The sequence below is a fragment of the Solanum verrucosum genome, unplaced genomic scaffold (assembly GCF_900185275.1).
Source record: "Solanum verrucosum unplaced genomic scaffold, falcon-dt-bn FXZP01000203.1, whole genome shotgun sequence".
NCBI lineage: Eukaryota > Viridiplantae > Streptophyta > Magnoliopsida > Solanales > Solanaceae > Solanum > Solanum verrucosum.
Window position 1 is genome coordinate 947,144 of NW_026020815.1, and position 19,893 is coordinate 967,036.

Genomic DNA, 19,893 nt, shown 5'->3' on the forward strand with positions numbered 1-19,893 from the left:
GTCATTTCAGTTTGACTTTTTTTTTTTGACTCAATCCAAACGGGTTCAATGTAACAACTTCTAGAAGTCTAAAATATATAACTAATTGTTATTAACCTTCCATAAACTTAACTTCAAGATTGACTTTTAAGATTTTAACTATATCTATTTAGGTAAGTTAATTAATGAATACCTTAAAAATCAGATTGTGCAATTAATTTGTTTATATATTTTAGTCAGATCAGTCAACAACTTACAATTATTTAATTATGTGATCTTATTACACATCTATAAATATAAGCCAAACACTCTTATTTTATATTCAGAGATAGAAACTCACTCTTATGTTTTTTTTTTGTACTAAAATATGCCTAGAAAGAGGGCACGTTTGACCACTAGTGATCTTGATGAGGAAAAGAGAAAAAAAATGCTAAATGAAAAATTAGCATCACTGTGTAAGAAAGCACACGAGCTGTCTATTCTGTGTGATGTAAAAGTTGGAATAATTTGTTCTATTCCAGAAAAAACCGATGTTTTTACTTGGCCATCTTTAATAGAGGCTCAGAACATAGTAAATGATTATTTAGCTTTTCCAGAACACAAGTTAGTTACACATAACGACTACCTTAAACCTATAGTGAAAAATCGAGAAAAATATATCAGGAAATTAGAGGAAATTACTGAGGAAAAGGAAATGAAGAACCTCTTCAATGAACTTTTTGAGGGAAAAGAACTCTTCAATGTTAGAGAAATAAAGGGTTTGTTGAAGTTAATTGCTACTAAGAGGGTTCAACTTGAACAAAGGAAGATACAACTTAATGAAGTTGTTGCTAATGACAACAATGTTGGACATCCTTAGAGTGTTGGTTGAGCATGTAATGCTTTTTATTTTTCTCATCGCTTATTTTGTCTTCTTGTCTTTTAGTTACATTTCCTAGTTACATGTTTGTTGCTTATTGTTCATCTTTTCATGTTATTTTCGTCATTTTAGGAATATATGAAAGATATTCTATTAAATCTAATTGAATTACTACAAAATAACTGCTAAATTGTTTTACATTTCCTTTTGAATGGGTGTAACTTTCGAAATTTGCTAATTCTTTATTTAAGTTACAGTTAAAGGTGAAACTGAAACATGTTGAATCATACATTACAAGGATAAAATATATATATATATATATATATAAAAAAAAATAAAAAATTAAGGGTCAAAATACTATTATCCCTTTATTTTATTTTTTTACTATTTGGTATTCAAAATTCACTATCCTAAATAATTAGAATTCATGTAGTAGAAAGTCTACTATGAGAATTTTTGTACTGATTTCCTATATATAAAAACATCATTCGAAATTTCAAAATCAAAGTTGAAAGAACCCTTACTATTCTAGTGCACCTTTTGAGATTTGTGGTTTTCAAGAGATACTGGACGGAGCCAACATAGGTTGCGGGACAGTAATAGGATAGTTTCACCCTTAATCAAAAGTATCAGATTTGAGCCCTTGGTATGGAAAAAATCTTGTTGGAAGCGTCACCCCTAAATGGACCCTACAATACATGATCTTGATTAAATTGAGGCTCCAATGCGAACTCTAAACACTGGGTGAGAAAAAAAAAAGAGATACGAGAGATGAAGGAGAAGTTGATTTACGTTAGCAACTTTACGTCCCCTTAAAAGGCAAGTTGTTTAGGCCAATCTTGAAATATTTAAGTCCCACATTGATGGGATGAGGAAATTATGAATTCCTCTTTTTATATGAACTTGATAATTTTTCTCTCATGAACTAGAAATTCATTTCTTTACATGGTATCAAAGTCAAACTCCTCCTACGCACCAGATGTTCAGTCCTAGACGTGAGACGGAATGTTGAATCCTATATCGGTCGGATGAGAACTTGCATTGGACACATGAAATTTTTTAAATATAAATGAATTAGAAGACAATTACATTGTCTATCAGTTGGAGCAACAATTCTATCAAAATTGGCTATGCTTTACCTTCTTATCTAAAATTTGGCCCAATTTTTATATGAACTTATTTTCAAAGAGTAGCCCAACAAGTCAAGAACACTAATTTCTTCCTGTGCATTACCCAAATACACATCTTATTTACCATAATCTATAAAATTTCCTACCATTTAAATAAAGTTCAAAAATCCCCTCTCGGATGCATCACTTCCTCTCGCTGATACATCCATTTTCACTGTCGAATACATCCCTCCCCTATGTATCTAGATCCTATCCCCTCTCGGATGCATCCCTCCCCTATGTATACGGATGTTCTATCCCCTCACAGATACATCGCTCCCCTATGTATCCGGATGTCCTATTCGCTCTCTGATACATTCCTCCCCTATGTATCCGGATGTCCAGCGATGTATCCGAAATCCATAAATTTTAAGGGACTTTAGTAATTTGAAAAAGAGTAGGAAAATGATGTAATCAACTCTTAACACTATAAATTTTATGTAAATTATACTTCTTTTTTTACACAAAAAAAATACTACAGTAAAACTCCACGTACAATAGTACAATTTCAAAATAATTTTCCTTTCCCTTAATTTTAAGCACACACTCTTTCAGCCTATCAGCAGTGCCGGAATAAGAGACTAGACTGGATGCTCTTGACCCAACTTGCAATTGCACGCACATACATTAAAATAGTTCTAAAAGTTTTCAAGATTCACAGTTATGACAAAGAGGGAGTTACTCGAATGATAAACAGTCCTCACTTTCAACCCTAAGATTGTGGGTTTGAGTCACCAAGAGAGCAAAAAGCTAGGAGCTCCTACGGAGGGGTTAAAAAAAGGATTCACATCTATTGCAGTAAAGTAATAATAATAATAAGTGTAGTCACTCGCATGCTCCGCGGATATTGCTCAAGGCTCTTGATTTGACTCTGCCTGTATTGATCATTGAGCAATCAAACAGCCCCGAGATGTAACCAAACGGGCAACGAACCACCAAGTAGAGGCATAGAAAAAGAAAATTCTAAGAACAGCCATTAATAGCAAAATAGAGTGATATTCTAAACCATTATTAATATATACAAAGGATAAAGATGAACTTAACCATTAAGTGCAACAATACCAGAGCATTTGATCTGCTTCGCAAAATATGAAGCATTTCCTAATCGCAAAGATATTGTAATTTCAGGTGCGTTGGCTCGACAAGCAGACTGAACAACTGCAAAGGCAAAAATTGGGACAAGTCAAAAGTAGCCAAGCCCATCCAACCTTGTCCCCCCTCCTCCCTCGGATTTAGCTTTACTTCCAGATTTCAGAGGCAGTCTATTTCGCTACTGAGCCCACTGCGTTTGTGAGACTTCAAAATCAGCCGTTCATGAGTTCCAGGATATCATATTCACATACATAGTAAAGCTGCCATCACAGATGCTCCTATGAACCCATCCCGAACAAAACCAAGGACGTGAGGCTGTCCCAAGCATCACGGATGCCAATTTTGTGATGTCCACTCTATGCCTTTTTGCTCTTTTTCAGAAACTGAGACATCTGCTCAATGTAATCAGGACCTGCACGGTGCCCTTCCAACAGCCACTCCAGAGCCTCAGCTGCTGCATCTTTTTCAGCTTGCTTTTTGTTGTTGCAAGGTCTTCCCATTATCTGCATTCCGTTGAACTCCACAGTTGCTCGAAACTGATTGTTATTGAGTTGCAATGACTTGTAGGTTGGTGTTGCATATCCTGCTCGATTCAGCAACGTCTGTAGCTGAGACTTAGCATTGTCACCTCCTGGACCACTTTCTATCCTTGATGTTGGAGCTGGTGGTGGTGCTCCAGTACAAGGCTTGGAAGGAAGTAAAATCTGATGACTAAAAACGAATCTGCCACCGCATTGATCCTCCGAGATAAGCAACCGTATTGCTGACAGAAGTTCATGATAACTATGTACATCCATCCTAGGATTCAGGAGCTGTACCATGTAGATTGTCAACTTTAGTTAAATATTATTTCAAAAAATTGTTAGCAAAGTCTCTGCTTCTTCAAACTTGACAAGGCACAAAACAGAATAGCATTCCATCTGTTGTGAACCAATCCTTTAGCAGAATTGACAATAAAGTGAGGTAGCAAACAATCACTTACTTTAGTGTGAATAAACTCATCAAGCTCTCTTCTTAGACTTCTGTACATTTCTGCTATAGTAGGGTTCAAAAAGAACTCTAAGTATCCACCCAACATTTTCAAGTGACCGTCCTATAAAAATGAAGTAAATGATTTCAATCAACGGAGAGAATATGTAAGCAGGTTAATTACACTTGGCATTAACCAGTACACAAATTTCTCCTTCGGGGTCTAGGATCAACAGAAGGCAAGATGGGGAGCTCACCACTTCCCCTTTTGAGATGGTGCCTCCAAATAGAAGCAGCACTGAGTCGGAGATAGCTGTAGAATCCCGTAGAAAGACACAGTTTACTTTGATCTTTTCATTGAACACCAGCCAAGGATATGGTATCCTGGAGTCCCGGGCATTAACAGAGTTCTTTGCATAACACCAGAAAGAGAGTAAGATCAATGGGACTTTTATTAAAGAAAACCAAAATATGCAGGTAGCATACTCACCGAGTGTAATAGCACCTGACCATCTTCCATTGTTTTCAATGAATATGACTTTTCATTATGCTGCAAAAGCAATAATATTAGTAACATTGGAAACAAGGATACTTCAACGCTCACTAAAGATTACTTTTTTTGCGGTTTCACTAAAGCTTAAAATCATCCATGAGGGCGCTTTACTACTATGGAATTACACATTTATAATTATGGATAAACGCTCCTGTCAAGGTTGTTTAAATGAATAAAAAGGCACAAATTAAATGGGATATATGGTGAATGCAAATATGATCTCTAAGATACATATTGAAGCAAATAAAGAGAGACAGCAGGTTTTACCAGTACAGAACAGATTCCAGGATACAACCCATAGCAGATAATCGCTCGAAGAAGATGCTCATCATAACTCCAAGAATTATACATGGTAATGTTGCTGTCAACAAGACCAGTGTCGTTCAGCAAAGAGTAAAACTCCTTGCGAAGAGAATCAATAGCTTTCATAGACTGTGCAGACAGAAAATTCTTCCAGCAGTACTCATATCCAGCTAGGTCTCTTTCAGCATCCCTCCAACCCTCATATGCTCGGACAAGAGCAAGATGGTCACTAAAATCGCGTGAAAAGTGAGCCTTGGCAGCATCTGCAAGCTGAAAACAAAAGCTAGCATGTCTCAAAACTGTAACTGATCTCTCAAAGAAAGTTATGTTTGATCCAACTAATGGAGATGGAAGCAAATAATGACAACAGCAACACGGAAGGCTCAACTTACATCTTTCTTGTCAAGTGGTGTCAAGAAGGGATCTCGGACACTAAGACCAGCAACAATAGTTAATATCGGGTCCAAACAATTCAAAATTGATCCAAGTATAAGCATTTTCCCCAGTTTAGGCTCCATTGGAAGCATTGTTAAGTAACGTCCTGTCATTCAACCACAACAAAGGCAGAGAAAAATCAGACTACATGGTTAAGACTTGAATACGGTTAAAATTCAGTTTCGTACCTAGAACAGTCAAATTTTCATTCTCATCTAAAGCCCCAATGATTTTCAGATACTCAACAGCATTTTGAACCTATCAGCAAAACAAAAGATTACTTCACTGAAGCAACAAGCAAAGGGGGAACTTGTACCGATCACAAGATGGTCTGAACTTATATCAGAGGCCAGTAAACTGTACTACCGAATAAGAAAATTGCGAACATATTCATTACCACACAAGTAAGAACAATAAATCTGACAAAGCATTACCGCTAATAACTCGGGAGATTGCAAAGCCCTCGTGAGGAACTCAGAAATGCTACCGAGTTTTAAACTCTTAATTTGCAAACAAAGGGATTGCAAAGGAGTCCTCAGAATTTCTGGTAATTGATAATCTGCAAAAGCATCATATACACATCTGGGATAAAGATGATAGCATTCTCCTGGCTGAACACGTCCAGCTCGTCCCCTTCTCTATCAGTTTCATGAGTAAACAAACATCATACAGTTAAAAATTGTCGGTAGTAACCAAAAGATTATTAGCATGAAAAGGGAGAACTTCCTACTAAAGAAACAGAAAGTACCAACAAGGTGAAAACTTGTCATTAGCAACAAAAACTGGAGAGAAAAAGAAGTGAAATAATTCCCCTTTCTCATATTTTACATCTCATCATTATACCAGTCAGCCATTATTACCAATGCCAGAGCTTTGAGCCTTGTTATCTGTGTGTCAGTTGTGGTGAGTGTGTTTTCATAAGTTATAAGAACCTAATTTTCTAAGCAATTTCCTTTCTCTTTTGCATTCAAAGTCAAACCCAAAACCTTTTGCAACCACAGGTCCAAGGACTTATCTTTGCTTAGACCAGGATCTCTTGGGTCTTGACATTAATAGTAATAACAACTTGTTTCACATAAGAAGATCAATGAAGGCTAGTCTATAGAGTCCTTTGTAGAGCTGGCTTTTGGCATCAACAATACTTACCTGTTCAGCAAAGAAATTTAACGAAGGCTACAATTACTAGCAAAGACAAGGTACAACTATATTATTGTACATAATGTTGTTTTTTGGTCTTTGGCAAAAAAAAAAAATCTGATGAGTTCAGTCTCTGACAAACTCTTTGTAGTGCTAGTTACTTGGACAAATGTATCAATGACACCCTCTGTACCAAATTATAATGACCACTTAGCCTTTTTTTTTTTTTTGATAAGATAATGTCCACTTAGCCTTCTTTATCAAAAACATTAAAAGTCTACTTAACCTTACTGGATGTCCAGAAAATGATAACACTTTCTTGGCGAGTAACTTCTACTAAATATTTTATATCCAAAGTTCTTGTCCAAAAATAATATTTAGCCAGACTTGCAATTGGCATTCACGAGCCTAATGACGAGCAAACACTCGAACGTGAGAGCAAAAGATCACCCAACAAATGAAATGAAATCACTTCTTGTTTCTTTTTAAAATTAAAAAGCAACTCAATGGTGCTTTCCCATTTGAATACTTACCAAAACCAATTTTTTCAGCCTTCCTACTGATAACCTTTTTTTCAACTTCATCATCCAATTCAAAACAGACATAAATTATAGGACAGCTGGAGCGCGTAACTTGGGGGCTTTGTTAGCCTATAAATCAAAACATTCTTCAGCTTCTATCTTATTTGCAGTAGCTGTATTTGGCAGGATTCAGTACCAAAATGATTGCCAAGGAAAAAAGCATAGAACAAGTGCAGAGGTCTTCCTTGAATATTCACATTCAACAGATAAGAAAAAAATAGTCACTCAACTTCATGAAATTTTGCAGTCCGTTACAGATATTAACCGACATATGGATGATGATTTGGACCACAAAAGCAGGGAAAGAAGTACAAAGAAGGCTGTTCCAATTTGGCAGCTTTGTGAATAAATGTAAATAGTAAATTAGACAAGCAAAAGAAGAAGTATAACCTAACAATGCAATCAAGAATACCATGAATTAAGGTGCATAATACACCAAGGGAGAAAAAGCTTCACCCAGAACCATTATACTCGAAAACATTTTCTCCACCCTTTTTTATGCTTGTGGTGTCGGGCCAGCTTGGGCGAACTTCGACTATTCCACCGATTACCTGCTATCTCCCACCAGCACAGGTACCTAGTGTTATTTTCCCCTACTGGATATGGACCTGAGATCCTATGGTTCTTGTTCTCCTCTCACTTCATTGACCACTAGGCGGGTGCAACATTTTTCTCTACCTTAAGTTGAAGAAACATGCGTCTTTTATAAGCATCACATAACTCATTCTTAAAAGGGCTATTACCAAAGATAAACTATGAAGATTTACTTATTAGACAAGCAGGAGTTCATATAAAACTGAAAAATATTAACGACTTGGGTAGAGATCCAGCAAGGAGATATCCATACAGTGATTGTGGCACAAGTAAAAAATTATCAGACCCTTGAATCGAAGAACTTCCAGAAATGAAACCTAAGGTTCTGGAAGTACTGGTCAAGTCTGAACTCCAAATTGAAATGTGCTTCAAAGCACAGCCTATTCATCAAAGAAAAGGTTCAAGTGTGAAGATTCAGAAATGTAATATTCATATGAATTTCTATAGTTAGTAGATATACAACGCATCAGGTGATACATTGTCATAATCACAAGTCAATAGATTATTGGAAGAATTGAAGGGTTACATGGGTATCATTATTTCTCAGCAAGTCAATCTCTCTATTCGCGGCTATTAAGTCTTCCTTCTCAATCCCATGGGCACCCTTCCCCTTCCCCTTCCCCTTCCCCTCCCACACTGTTACACTGAACCAGGGAAAAGACAATCATCACAAAAGTTCTAACCATCACATTACACAATTTATGATAAAGACATTTATAAACGCATCTTCCAATCAGATTCAGAAAGGACCAGCAAAGTGTCTTACTTGGCGAGCTGAAACCTTTGAAATCCAAGAAGGAAGCAAACGAGGAGTATTATTAAGTGCATCATATGACGTCTCTTTTGCCTTGCCACAGTCAATAACAAACACTACATCATCAATCGTGATACTGGTCTCAGCAATATTTGTAGCTAACACAATCTTCCTTACTCCATCTTCAGGCTTGTCAAATATTAACCTCTACATATAAGCAAAACGACTAAATGAATAAGAAGCACAAGAGCTTAGATAATAAACTGGACAATTAAGATCGTGAACTCCTTTTTTATTTCTACCAAGTAGAAATTTGTAAATTATAAAACCTGCTCAATCTAACAAGTCAAATGGTAAGAAAAACAGAAAGTGCAAGTCACCAGATAATAGGCAGAACACCTATTCCGATGACCAAACATACAAGGAGAACAGAAATTATACTAGTAATGCTTGTACTGAAATTTTAGATTAGTAACAGATGATATATCCTTGAGAATAGCTTGTATCAAAAATATAGTTTATATGTCAGGCAAATGCAAGGTAAAAGCATAAATGCAAATTTCTTCACCTGCTCTGAACTAGCCATAGAACCATGGCATGCCAGCAATAAAACACGGCTTGTATTCCCCAAGATAGGATGAGACTGTAGCTTATCCTTCAGAGAACTTATGTCATCCCAACCAGTCATAAAAACTAAAACAGCACCGGGCCTTTCATTTTCACAAATATGGCATAGAATATATTCTATAAAATTGAAGCCTATACAATCAGGATTCCAACAAGACAAAGACTCCTGTGTCTCAGGGCTAAATTCTTGGAAATCAGCAGCTCTGAGGGTGTCCTAACGACAAATAAAATATTAGCAGAGGAGTTGTAGCAAAAAATTGTGGAAGTTGCTTTTAAAAGTAGAAACCTCAACAGCAGAAGCAATCTGGCTCTTCCTTTTTCTTGGAGCTTGTTTGTTCATTTTCCACGTTCTCTCCTGCCCATAATCATCAATCTGATTGTCTGGCGTCAACCTGTACCCGGACATCTCCAGAATATTTTCCAGGAAATGAGTGCGCACTGGATATGTAAATCCCTAATAAAGACCATGGAAAAACTTTTCAAAAATAATATGAAAGCAATGTAAGTATGGATTAAATTGTATCCAGGAAAAAAAGGGCTGAATGTGGATTCACTGTTTAGTGTCTTAACCAAGAAACAGCAAACAGGTATGATGTTAAACACCAATGCTTTACCCAATAAGAGAAGAAATGAACTATATCGCGCATTTCACATACTCCATTAGGAAAATCCACAACCTGAATAGGAAAATTTCACTCCTATTCCTTTCAGCCACTTGGAAGGTCTGTGATTTTCACTATATTTAATAAGTTCTGCTAAATAAGATGCTGATCGAATCCCAATCTCAACTGATATTGTCAAAAATCCTTCATGCAGGTAATCATTCTAGATTGTTTCTTTTGGATAAGGTTCAAACTATATTGTTGTAGTACTGTTCTGTTATTATGTGTTATTTCTTATACTTCCATTGTTTCTTGTTTTTTAGACTGTTTTTCTTCAGCCAAGGGTCTTTCTTTTTTGAACGAAATATTGTTCGGGTCATCAATCTAGTAGGAGTATGAAAAAATCAATGTCACAAAAGGGTATTTTTTGGAATGTTATTGAAAGATTATCATTTAAACAAGTTTGGTTACAAAAATTTGAAACAGGGGAGGTAAATGTAATATTCAAAACCCCAAGGGAAGTGAGTGTTATAAGGCTAAACTTGGGGAGTTTTCTGAAATTATCCCTAATTTTTTTTTAATGTGTATATTGATATAATTTGCTTTTTATTTTATACTCATACATGCTTAATGCTTTCTCTAAATGACTCTATGTTGGAACCTCTGTTTATTAACTAAATGGGTTCATGGAACTTGGTGGTATTCATCTGTAATATATGAAGACAAAATACATATATGGGATATTGACTATCCAGTGATACAATGAGATATGAAAATACATGTTGAGAGGAACAAAATTTAGCTGTGTTTTTAATACTTCTGTTGAAATTTGAAAGAAAAAAAAATTGAACCATATAGAAGCTATGTCATCAGATATGGTTGAGTAAATGGTTTGCTCCAGCTTAATGCAGTTTAAGTAACTTTTTGAAAGAGTTCTCATGTCTGATGCATTTTTAATTGTCAACACTCTTATTTTCTTTTTGCTAAAATAGATTGTCTCATGGAATTAATTAAAGAATATCGGTGAATAAATAAGTAACTATAACATGACAAATTCAAATATAAAATTCTGTCTTGAAATAGTCGGACTTTAGACGTTCTCTTTCATTCTGAAATCTTGTGTCAAACAAAGGCCAGAGCCAAACATCTCAGTCAATATATAATGTTAAAATCTCCTGAATACAATGGTTAAAATCTTATAGATCAAATAATTTGTGGATTAGACTTCACTTAATTATCTATGGTTTCATTACATGAGCTCGGGGTAGAAGTTCGTATAAATGTATCGCCATGCTATTAAGTATTTTTATTTAAGTTCTTTTTTTCTTCTAATAGGTGGAATAGAATAACCTGATTGAAGCGTAATGACCATATGTCAGTATTATACCTCTTAAATAGAAGTGTGGTATTCAAATGTAATATCTAAACTCGCTTAATTGTTCATCTTTGTAGCTTTATATAAAATCACATCATTTTGAATTGAGATAACATGTAACCAAAATAGCATTATTGCGCAGAAGATATTTTAATTTCAAATGACTAATTAGCTTATTGTCCTCTAACTTATATTTTAGGTTTCAAACAAATAGTGTTAAAATACAGATTAAAATTTCCACATAGAGAAGTTCTAATAATTAACATATGATACACGTTGTTTAATTGATAAAAAGAGAAAACCAACAAACAAAATATATAAAAGGAACTAGCAAATATCAGATAAAAAGATTTCTACAAAGAGAAACACCTCACTATACTATTTTTCTGACAACGTCACATTATTCAAATTTATTTTTTAATATTACAACTGCTTTAATGTTTTCTTCTTCTACTACCAAAAGAATATACATGAGAAATTTTCTGTGCAGTCAAACTATGTCTTATCAAATAAATTGGTATTCAGGTAGTACAGAACAAGAGGAAGAGGAATAGAAACACAATTAGTCAACCAACTTACTCACCGGAATGTGGACTAGTGGAGCCCCATCAAAGTATGAAGAGAAAAGCTCTGCATCTAAGGTGGCACTCATCAAGATCAACCTTAATTCTGGCCGACGTGGGAGTAAATCCTTCAGAACAATTAGCAGAAAGTCTGGTATAATACATACTCAATTGTTAGAAAGTAGATTCCATTAACTCCACAATCTCTTTAAAGACAACAATATACCTTCGTTCATTCCACGTTCATGAATCTCGTCCACAATTACATGTGTGATTCCCTTCAGATTTCTATCAACCAGTAGCCTTCTTAACAAGATACCAGTTGTACAGAAGAGGAGGTGAGTGTCCCTTCCTTTAACACCTTCTAGCCTAACTTTATATCCAACCTGCAAAGACATCAAAGAAGACAGAATACTTATTCCAAACTTAAGTCATGCATGATGGAATGTATGCCATTTTATTTTCTAGTACAGAAACTCACTGTTTCACCCAACAACTCCCCTCTCTCCGCAGCAACTCTTTCAGATACTGCCATAACAGATATTCTTCTTGGCTGTGTACATATGATACTACACATGTCTCCACGAATAGACTCAATTTCAGACTCTAAAATAAACTGTGGAATCTGTGTGGTCTTCCCACAGCCAGTTTCACCAGAGACAATAACCACCTGTTCACACGGAAAAGCTTATTCTAATATCAGAATCATCATGAGAAGTTTTAAAAAGATCAAGCCTTTCCCAAGGAATTTAGCTACTGCATGTTTTCTTTTACACATTCCATTTTGAACTATACTAGTTCCCTAAATAAAATTAGAAAAACAAAAAACCACCAAGCTAAGAGCGGGCATCAACACTCTTCAAATCGCAGAAAGGTCATTCGCAGACAAAGCTAAGACCCAGTAATGGTTAGAAAATGGCGTACCAGAATACTAGACGAATTTAATAGAGCTTCAAAGGGCTCCAAGAACTGCAGTTTCAAAAAAAAAAAGGAGTCTCCAAGAACTGCAGTTTGCTATCATATTCAATCTGTATGCTTAAAATCTTTTCATTTGCACTTCTTCGCTTAAGCCACACCCCTAAATCCCAAGCAAGAAGAAGAGATTTACAATGCTGTGACATATTTCAAAACAGACTCCTTTTATTTCGCCCCTCATCTGCTTTATGCTTGACCAACAAAAAGAATTTTGGTTCTTCCACTAAATGTGAATGCTTTGCTAGATATCTCACATGGCAAGATTTGTAAAGGTTCATTTGGTGTCTGATAAGAAACTGGATAAACAATCAACGATGACTGGGCGAATTTATCCAGTTCCTTATCAATGGATTCTAATCATGGGATGTCTTGCTTGCCCACCAACAACCCAAAATGAATGTTAATTGTTCAAAATACAAGAAAGGCTTTATTTTTCTTCTAGAGTTTGATGATAGTTTCACAACCACATATTTTATGATCTTACCCAAATGTATCATAAAAACAAAAAATCAAAAGAAGCTCTCCCTTTCTTCTTTTTCTCCTTTACCAGTGACATCAAATGCACATGGCACTACTCTAATACAGCAATGATGGGCCAAGTGGCGAGGGCAGATTTCTCAAGATCTGACATACCTGGTTCTGTGAAATGGCACTTAATATTGCGTCTCTTTCCTTATACGCGGGTAGACTACTACGAAATTCCAGTATCTTCCTACCCTCAGGTGATTCCTGTAACAAGAATGATATTCCATGAATCGATCTTCCACAGGGAACAACAAAAATATATACTGATAAACTTTTACAACATTATATTAAACAAACAGAACAAACTCAAAAACAAAAACAAAAAACTATAAAAAGCTACCAACTGTGGAGAAAATAGAAACAGCATAGAACTAGAGTGCAGAAAGATCTATGTGAAAGGATCAAAGGAACAAAGTCACAGCAGACTGTTTACCCACTCTAACACATACCGTTCTCCCTACAAACAGTTGATACTGGGTTTATACACCGATTTTCAGAAATTCGTTTCTGAAAATTTTTCAGGTAGTGGTTGCTAAAGTAGTCAGACATATATTAGATTTGAAGATATTCTTTTCCTATGAATACAGGTAAAATAGGTTTGCCTAAAAAATCACTTAATACTAGAGAAATTGCACCTTTGTTTATGCAATTCAGTAGAAGACATAGGGGGCTTTTTGCTTGATGTCATGAACAAGGACCTCTCTTGGATTTGTTCTTAGTTTCTCTATAAATACTAAGCTTTTATATGAACAAAAGCATTTCACGACGTGCAAACTCCAGCTAGCACAAACATTTATGTCAAATTTTCCACCAACTAAGCTTCAACAAATCGAATGAAATCTGTCGATAAAGAAGTGGACACTTTGCTGAGGAACGAAGTTGCTCGCCTAGAAGGAGAGGAACAAATCTTCGTGTCTTAACACCTCCTAATTTGAGAACCTAACCCAGAAGTTTATCACTTCTAGCAACTAAAACCAGAGCCCTCAATGATTTTAGATAGGTCCATGAATCAGATTCTTCAGAACTCAATTCTGATCAATATTATTCCTATCTAGACATCAAATTCACCAAAAATCAAAGATGACAAAAATTCTTCTTATCTGAATGCCCAAATATTTCTGGTAAAACCAAAAAAACTGAAGTACAGTCTAAAATAACGTAGTGTGAGACCCGCAATAGTCAAGAAAAGAAAAGAGAACCAGTGGAGAAAGAATGAGAGGATATCTACTTAGGAAAAGTAAGGGCATTTTGGAGAAAAAGGATGAAGGCAAAATCAAGGTCATGATGTGTTATATCCTATAACTGTTACTATTTTCTCAACTAACTGGGAATGTTACGTATAATCCTTTGGGAATAAACACAAAAATTGTTTCCAAATAAACAACAGTTGTAACTTTTCACTTGAGTATGTTGCATCCTTATCTTATACATGCATACCACAGATGACTTTATAAGAGTTGTTTTGGCACCACAATTAATTAAGTTCACAGATCTCCTATCTCTCACCATACGCAGGTTAGAGGAAAACAGCAAGTGAACAACATGTTTTTCCTTTCTAGAGAACTTAGAGAAAAGATAATTATTATTTTCCAACAAAGATGTGCGGGAAAAAAAACAACTACTAGCTATTAGGTCGTCGATATTTTAAGGGCTGCCCCAGCAACAGTAGATTCAATTGCACCTACTTAAGGAAGAATTAGAAGATAAAACTTTTTGCCATGCAATAGATTGTGTGTATCTCCTGGCCCCTCAACTTCTGCTCCTAGTGTCTTACTATGTTAACAAGAAAAATATACTACATGGTGTATCTATAAACTTCTTGACAGATCAGCTAGTGAAATTTTATTCTCGTTTCCTCTAATCTCAACACCTATTTTCATTGCTTAGTCCAGACTCCGGACAAATTAAGAAGTATGTATCATTACAGCATTTAATTCTCACTCCATGATGAGGTTTCAGGCAGCAAAAACTTTGATTATCATGTCTGACCTATAGAAAGTAGACCAAGAAAACTATGCATCTTACTTGAAGTGAAGACAAGGTTGGAAGAGGGAGATAATTCTTAATTTTTACAGATGTCAGTGTGCTTTAAAATTTGAGGTGATTGAACCTGCCAAGTTTGCTGCTCTGTCTGCATTTGCATACTCCTTTCCCAATGGATTTTCTTCATGGAAACCTTACTTTGAGGGGGTGCCTCTGACTGCTCAAATAGACCCTCATCAGTAGCTATACTGCCATTACTGCTTGATCGTGAAAGTACATCTGTGCTCCTTGGCTTACGAGACAAGTATTCTCCAAGAAAAAGATCTATTCGTCTAGGTAAACCCGGAGGCAGGATCACCTGACAATTGTTTAAAGGTCGCAGTCTTTATCATCATTAATGAGATAAATTACAGGAAAGAGAGGTAGAAGAGGGAATACAGGAACCAGGCATGAATTAAAACAAGAAAAGCCTGATCAAGTAGGAAGCAGCAGGAATGTAAATCCAGACTAAGACAATTACAATATTAAATAAAAGAAAATAGAAGTGGAAACATTGGCGTTGAGTCAAAATTTAAATAACTGAATAAGAATATCTAACAGATCAAGAACATACCTCTCTCTGAGGACGCTTATCATCCAAATCAAACCTGTAGTTAGGTAATGGAAGCTTGCTGACAACAACTACTTTTGAATATAGGTTGCTGCAAAGGATGGTAGCATATTAAAGTTCTGTACCAAAACAAGTGCAGAAACAAGACACTTCCTAATCAAAGATACCTATATAAACCCACTTTGCTTGCTAAAGCTGCTATTTGCTCATAATCACGCCTATCTTTTTTCTCCCTTGAGAGCACCTCTTGTATATCATTGTTGTGTAGCAGAGCAGTGAGCTTCCATTTCCATGTTTCAGCGTTATCAGATGTGACAGCACCCTGGAATCCATTTAATGTTATAGGACAGTCAGGTGGCTTATATTTGTGATACATGCAGACGGGAAGAATTAGCTGTAAATGCATGCAAGCCATAACATGGATAAGATTGTATATGCAATTGAAAGTAGCTGGACATGAGCAGTTATTTTCCATGACAAAGCAAACATTCACTGACACGTATAAAACCTCATCATCAGATCAAAATAGAAAGTCTAAAAACCCTATGTTGCTCGGACTCTTCAAAAATGTCAAGGGGTGCGTGTCAGATTCGCCAAAAGTAGTGTATTTTTGGAGAATCCGACACGGGTGCGGCATCAAAAGTGAAGAGTCCATGCAACTTAGTAAAAAACCCATCCATGTCAGGAATGCTCCAAATAGAAAAGATGTCAGTGACCTATGGGTTAAGGTTGATTCCTTCAGATTAATGGTCAAGTTCAAGTCTCCACCATGTGTGCCTATCATCCAAGTGTATGTTGATTCATTCACCATATGTCCAGATCAGTGATTCCATCATTTCAGCAACAGAGAAACGCTGACAACATAAATGTGTAGTGTAGTCAAGTTGACGCATATAATATTAGGGACACAAGAACACTCTTGTTCAGATGCAACTTACCGGAGAGGTGCAAACTAATGCCATATTTATGTTTAAACAAGTTGTGGCATTTTTCAATTATTTTTTTAATAGCCATGGTGTCCGGACTAGGTTGTTCGCACCTCAACTAATTCTACGAGTATCTGCTACCTCCCACTAGCACACTGGCATAGGTACTTGGTAAGTTTATCCAACAAGGCAAGGACAAACCAAAAGAAATCACCTAGTGTTTTGCCTCTACTGGGATTTGAACCTTCTCATGGTTCTCAATCCACTTCCTTGACCACTAGGTCACACCCTTGAGTGTAACATTTTAAATTTTTCAGTTAATTGCTATGAACTACATATATCTGGATAAGAATATAACTCCAGCATTAAAACAATCTAATAACTCTAGAAAAAACACTAGTGCAACCACTGATCAGCATATTACTTGATAATTAGGCAGGTTTCAGGACAAGTAACTTAAGAGCATATCACGAAGTCTAACAACAATAAGCACTTAATCCATGTTCAACAACACTAGATAGGATAGGATAAAGATAGTATCTAATTACACATGAAGAATGGGATTATATTTTTCCTGTATATGAAAGAGTTACTATATAATCTATTTTTTATAGAAAACTTGAAAAAGAAATGAAAAGAGTTACAAGGTCCAAGAAGAAAAAAGATGAAGACCCATACTAGTGCAGAAAGGTCATTGAGCCAAAAAGAAAAGCTCAGAAGAGAGTGAGGAAAAGGGATGGACTGCATTTAATTTGTCTATTTTGTTGATAATACTTACTATTAAATTCAAGTCAACTGATAACCGCATTGTACACCAATTATTTAATGAAACAGAGTTGTAGGTGCTGCCAATGGCAACTTTATTATTCATTAAATTAATTACTGTAGTTCGGAAATCTTAATCAGGCTTTCTTGTTATGCATATCTTGCTACATGCCTGAACATCAAAGGTCCAACGCAAAAGAAAACAACCATGCCTAACTAAAGTTAATATGCATGTGATGCTTTCCAATGCAGTTCAGTGCTTAAACACATATGATCCTTGATTACATTTTACTCACATAGGGTCACATCATTGATCTAAAACTCAATATTCAGATATGTGGATTTGGTTATCTAACTTATCAAAATACATGAGTCGTGTTAAAAACAAAGAACGAAGTCAAAGATTCAAGACAACACAAAGATGCGATGTCCACAGAATTGTAGATTAAAGTGTCAGTATATCACCCATAAACCAAATCAAATGACAATATTCTCCTGTTCTTAGATTATGTAACTACTCAAGTAACCTTACATAATACAGTCATGACCAAATGTAAGTTTCAAATCCACTTTAACATACCATTGAAGCTTCAAAACACTATTTTGAGTTAACTTGCTCAGAAATAGAGTTGTAATCAATATTAGGCAATAATTGAGTTCTATATGAAATTAGGCAATCACCTTTTTTCAGTAAAAACTAGGCCATCATTGAGATTTCCCTATTTAGTCATTTCCTAAGCCAAATTGGATCATTATACAACAATTCAAACATAGCCCAATTAAGGAAGAAAACTTATATTTATTGAGCAGAAACAGTCCTTAAAATTAATTGTATAAACAGCATTTATAAGCATTGTGAATACTGAATTTAGACCCCAAGATTCTTCCCAACTAATTCGCGCATTTAATTGCTCAACCTACCTTGGTATTATTAAGTATCAACATACCTCAATTCCAAACTAGTTGAGGCCAATAATATGAATCCTATCTATGCATTCTGCTCTATTCAGGCCATCTAATTGAAACCCTTTGTTCATTTTAAACACTTAAGTTGGGTACCTATGTAATGCATGCCTAAAGGAGAACAAAGAATCCTGACATTGATTAAACTTCAAAATGCTACCGATAGACGTGTCTCATCTACCTGATATGGCGTAAGCTCAATATCACCCCCTTCCTCAGAAACGTCATCAAATTGTGAACTTCTCTTATGTTGCAGTCGCACTGGTTGCTGCTGAGGCGGAAGGCAAGCGTAGGACTTGAGAGAGTTAGGATTAGGTTTTTGATCGATTGCTGTAGGACGTAAGCTGCCAGGTTGTGGAGAAACAGCAGAGGGAACAGTGATTACTGAACGGAGGCGTTGATGTGGAGGAACGTAAACAGCGCCGCATGATGACAGCGGCCGGTCCTTCATCGTTAAAGATGGTGGTGGAATGCTAAAAGGTTTAAGGTTTATGTAATGTGAACTATATGTCAACAATTGGAGAGGATATAGGCCCATAAACTGTTCGAGTCCACTCCGGAGAACAGGTGACGGAGCTCCGTCTTACAGCGACGGAAAAGGTTACGTAACGGCGGTCAGCGGTTGGTCGGAAGTTGAAACCTTCATGGCGGCCGGCGGTCGGCGACGGCGGATGGAACTGAAGCTAGTTTCGAAGATGATTTGTAAATTCATGAAGGAAACTTAATCACGTGATGTGCACGTGAGCAAATGTTGAAACGGTGGAGGCCCCACGTAGCCTCTTTGGGAGGATGTGGAATACATATAAGCGCTTAAAAAAAAATTCTTTGAGTTCTAATTTTTACTCGTTAAAGGTTTAAATTTGGAAATTATTGTCACAATCCAGAGAGATAACGATATAATTAATAATTTAAATAACTTTCATAAAGTACACCAGTATAAATGTTAATTATTCAACGTGTGATAGTTTTAAGGGAGAAAGGATAAATATACTCTTCACCTATCGTAAATGGTATGGAGATACCCTCTGTCATACTTTTGGGATATTGGTGCCTCCGCCGTCCAAAAACTAGAGCATATATGCCCTTCACTCTAACGGAAGACTAAATAGGGACACGTGGCACAATCCTATTAGTCGATCTGATAAATAATAAATGTCGGGTTGATGGATAAGATTATGACACGTGTATGTCCATTAGTATAACGGGTATATATACTCTAGTTTTTTTATGACAGGAGTACCAATGTCCTAAAAGTATGATGGAGGGTATCTCCATACCATTTATGATAGTTTGGAGGTATATTTGTCTTTTTTCCCTAGTTTTAATAAATATGTAACTAGTTTGAGTTGTCTTTAGATATAGTCTCTAGATATAGTATATGTGTCTCTAAATCTACTATATCTAGTGAATGTATATCACATGTTTCCTCTCTCTCATTCGCCTTCGTCCCTTTACTTCTATGTATATGTGTTTTATAATTTCATGCATCTTGCATCCAATATCAAATGTGTATTATGTATATCAGTTTCATCTAATGTATCACGTATCAATTTC

The 19,893-nt window shown here is 35.9% G+C and overlaps 2 protein-coding genes across 2 annotated transcripts; one reads left to right on the forward strand and one right to left on the reverse strand.

Moving 5' to 3' along the window:
* The first annotated feature begins 346 nt into the window (after positions 1-346).
* Positions 347-838, forward strand: LOC125813422 (truncated transcription factor CAULIFLOWER A-like). The gene has a single exon (XM_049492927.1). It carries the CDS (start codon positions 347-349, stop codon positions 836-838), a length of 492 nt encoding a protein of 163 aa, XP_049348884.1.
* A 2,534-nt stretch (positions 839-3,372) lies between these two features.
* Positions 3,373-18,877, reverse strand: LOC125813358 (DExH-box ATP-dependent RNA helicase DExH5, mitochondrial). Its single transcript, XM_049492854.1, has 19 exons — positions 18,521-18,877; positions 15,853-16,007; positions 15,689-15,776; positions 15,203-15,433; positions 13,201-13,296; positions 12,074-12,262; positions 11,819-11,978; positions 11,613-11,743; positions 9,339-9,506; positions 8,994-9,266; positions 8,438-8,632; positions 5,794-5,997; positions 5,548-5,617; positions 5,317-5,465; positions 4,889-5,194; positions 4,559-4,618; positions 4,326-4,478; positions 4,082-4,192; positions 3,373-3,911 (listed from the first exon to the last, which is right to left on the reverse strand). Exons 1-19 carry the CDS (start codon positions 18,875-18,877, stop codon positions 3,456-3,458), a joined length of 3,552 nt encoding a protein of 1,183 aa, XP_049348811.1. The 3' UTR covers positions 3,373-3,455.
* Between the last annotated feature and the right edge of the window lie 1,016 nt (positions 18,878-19,893).

What these genes read in the sequence shown, in the direction of transcription:
- LOC125813422 (XM_049492927.1), top strand. Translation starts at nt 347, where the DNA reads ATGCCTAGAAAGAGGGCACGTTTGACCACTAGTGATCTTGATGAGGAA.
- LOC125813358 (XM_049492854.1), bottom strand. Translation starts at nt 18,877, where the DNA reads ATGGGCCTATATCCTCTCCAATTGTTGACATATAGTTCACATTACATA. An exon ending in AGCAAAGTGGGTTTATATAG is followed by an intron (nt 15,777 to 15,852) that starts GTATCTTTGATT and finishes CATCCTTTGCAG; the next exon opens with CAACCTATATTCAAAAGTAG. An exon ending in ATGAGTTTATTCACACTAAA is followed by an intron (nt 3,912 to 4,081) that starts GTAAGTGATTGT and finishes TACATGGTACAG; the next exon opens with CTCCTGAATCCTAGGATGGA.